The 1,931-nt window shown below is 56.3% G+C and overlaps 1 protein-coding gene across 1 annotated transcript in view; it reads right to left on the reverse strand.

Annotated features, from left to right (window-relative positions):
- The window catches only part of NEIL1 (nei endonuclease VIII-like 1 (E. coli)), a gene marked incomplete at its 5' end in the record, with an annotated part of 3,621 nt that extends 1,734 nt beyond the window's left edge, over nucleotides 1-1,887 (reverse strand). Inside the window, 4 exons of the mRNA XM_009704775.1 lie at nucleotides 22-146; nucleotides 307-406; nucleotides 1,554-1,617; nucleotides 1,768-1,887. Of these exons, the coding sequence (XP_009703077.1) occupies nucleotides 22-146; nucleotides 307-406; nucleotides 1,554-1,617; nucleotides 1,768-1,887 (409 nt within the window). The remainder of the gene's footprint in view (nucleotides 1-21; nucleotides 147-306; nucleotides 407-1,553; nucleotides 1,618-1,767) is intronic.
- Between the last annotated feature and the right edge of the window lie 44 nt (nucleotides 1,888-1,931).

Raw genomic sequence — 1,931 nt, forward strand, 5'->3', positions numbered from 1 at the left:
GCAGTGACCCTAGACTCCTACCTGGAACCATATCGTCCTGCCATTGCGGTCACGCAGGGAGCTCATGCCAGGCACCAAGTAACACTGCAGCCAGTTCTTGAAAGCGGCATAGTTGTCTGCGTGGTCTGGGTCAAAGAGCTTTTTCTCTGGGAAGGGAGAGAGAGAAAGGACAAAAGTAGAGAGAAAGCAGTGACCATGATGTCGGGGGTGCCCACCCAAGCCTGCTGCTGCTAGGAACGCAAAGCCCAGGCCTCCCTGCCACCCTCATCTGTCCCTGTCCCCCAGCTCCCTGTCCTGTCGCCTCACCCGCTGCAATGACCTCCATGGGCACGGTGTGGCACAGCTCCAGGAGGTCCGGGTTCTCCCGCATCAGCTTCAGCTTCTTGCTCAGCGTCAGGGAAGGATTCTGCAGGGATGGAGAAGGGGAGGGAAGTCACCTGCCAGCTACCCCAGCCTCATCGGAGTCTCTCCTTCCCAACAGCAGCCAGATTCCCCATCTCCTCTTGCCTTCCTGAGGATGAGCTGCCACACTCCCCACCACATGCCAGCCCTGAGCTCACTCCATTGTAGACTTTGAACTGCACATTAGCACATTCCCTGCAGCCTCAAAGACATGAAAGAGGGCTAACACACAGGAACACCAGCAGTTTGTAAACACAGCCCTCAGGTTGCATGGTTTGTTTTCAGGCTTTTTTTTAAAACAGCTACCACCTCTCCCCCAAGGCCACGAAATCTCCCACGGGCTCTACTGCAGCCTTCCCCAGAGATTTTTAAGTTTATTTCCCTCCTCACCCCTTCCTCTTCACCTGCCCCAAATACACCCTGACGGCAGAAGCCGGGCACAGCCAAGGGCCCGTGCATGTGCCGGGGGAGCTGTCACAGCTCATCAGCCTGGCCACACGTGAACGAGAGACATGTGAGGTTATGGAACCGCTGCGTCCCATTTGCCGCTCCGTTGGAGGGGCAGACGTGCTCAGACATGGGTGTTTATGGCAAAGGACAGTAAAATGCTTGAGGAGAAAGATCCTGTGCAGCAAGCATTATAGTTGTGAAGGGAAAATGCCTGCCATCAGGTTGGGAAATAGAGCAGCAAATACCTCCCAACAGCGGTGTGGGCAGGGGCTGTGTGAGCTCTGTGAGGGCCTTGTGACAATGTTCTGCCCCATCAGAGCGAGGAACCAAACATGAACTGAAACTGGCCCCAAACCCTGGGCTGGAACAAGCCCAAAACAGCAGACCTGAACCAGAGCTTCGTGCCCAGCTAAGCCCAAAGCAGAGCTAGAGCAGGGCAGCCAGCTGAGCCCAGACTGGGAGCTGGAAGCGAATTGAACCACCGCCACTGCTGCTGAGCCCAACCCCAAATCAGGAACACTTCTCAGCTCAGTCCACCTCCCTACAGGGAAGGCAAGAGGCTCCCAGGATCCCAGGGAGCTGCCGAGACGTCCCGCAGGGCCACAGGCAAACAAACCCCTGGTACGGTATCTGTCTGGAAACCTGCCCCTTTCTGAGCCTGCAAAAAGGCCCCAGCTATTCCCCACCTTCTTCCTCCTTGCCTGCTCCTGATCCTTCAGAGCCTCCAGCACCGTCCGAGCCTTTTCAAAGGGAGGGATCTTCGACCTGAGAGAGTCCATCTGTTACACACAAGCCTGAACTCTTGGTTCTGGCAGCGACCAGGCGATGAGCCCCAGCCGAGGAGCCATCAAACTCTGGCGAACTCTTGGAGACCAAACTTCTGTGGCAGGTCAGCAGGTGCTCAACCCACCTTACCTGTACAGGATCTCAGCACGGAGGTAGTTCCCAATTCCATTGAAAAACTTCTGGTTTAAGAGAGCCTCGCAGATGGGCTTGTCAAAAGCCTTGTCGTCCAGGTTCTTCAGCACGTTCTCCCTGCAACAGAGCCCAGGGCACCAGGAAGGTTCACCCGGGCACGG

Source organism: Cariama cristata, unplaced genomic scaffold (genome assembly GCF_000690535.1).
Source record: "Cariama cristata isolate BGI_N322 unplaced genomic scaffold, ASM69053v1 scaffold10217, whole genome shotgun sequence".
Classification (NCBI taxonomy): domain Eukaryota; kingdom Metazoa; phylum Chordata; class Aves; order Cariamiformes; family Cariamidae; genus Cariama; species Cariama cristata.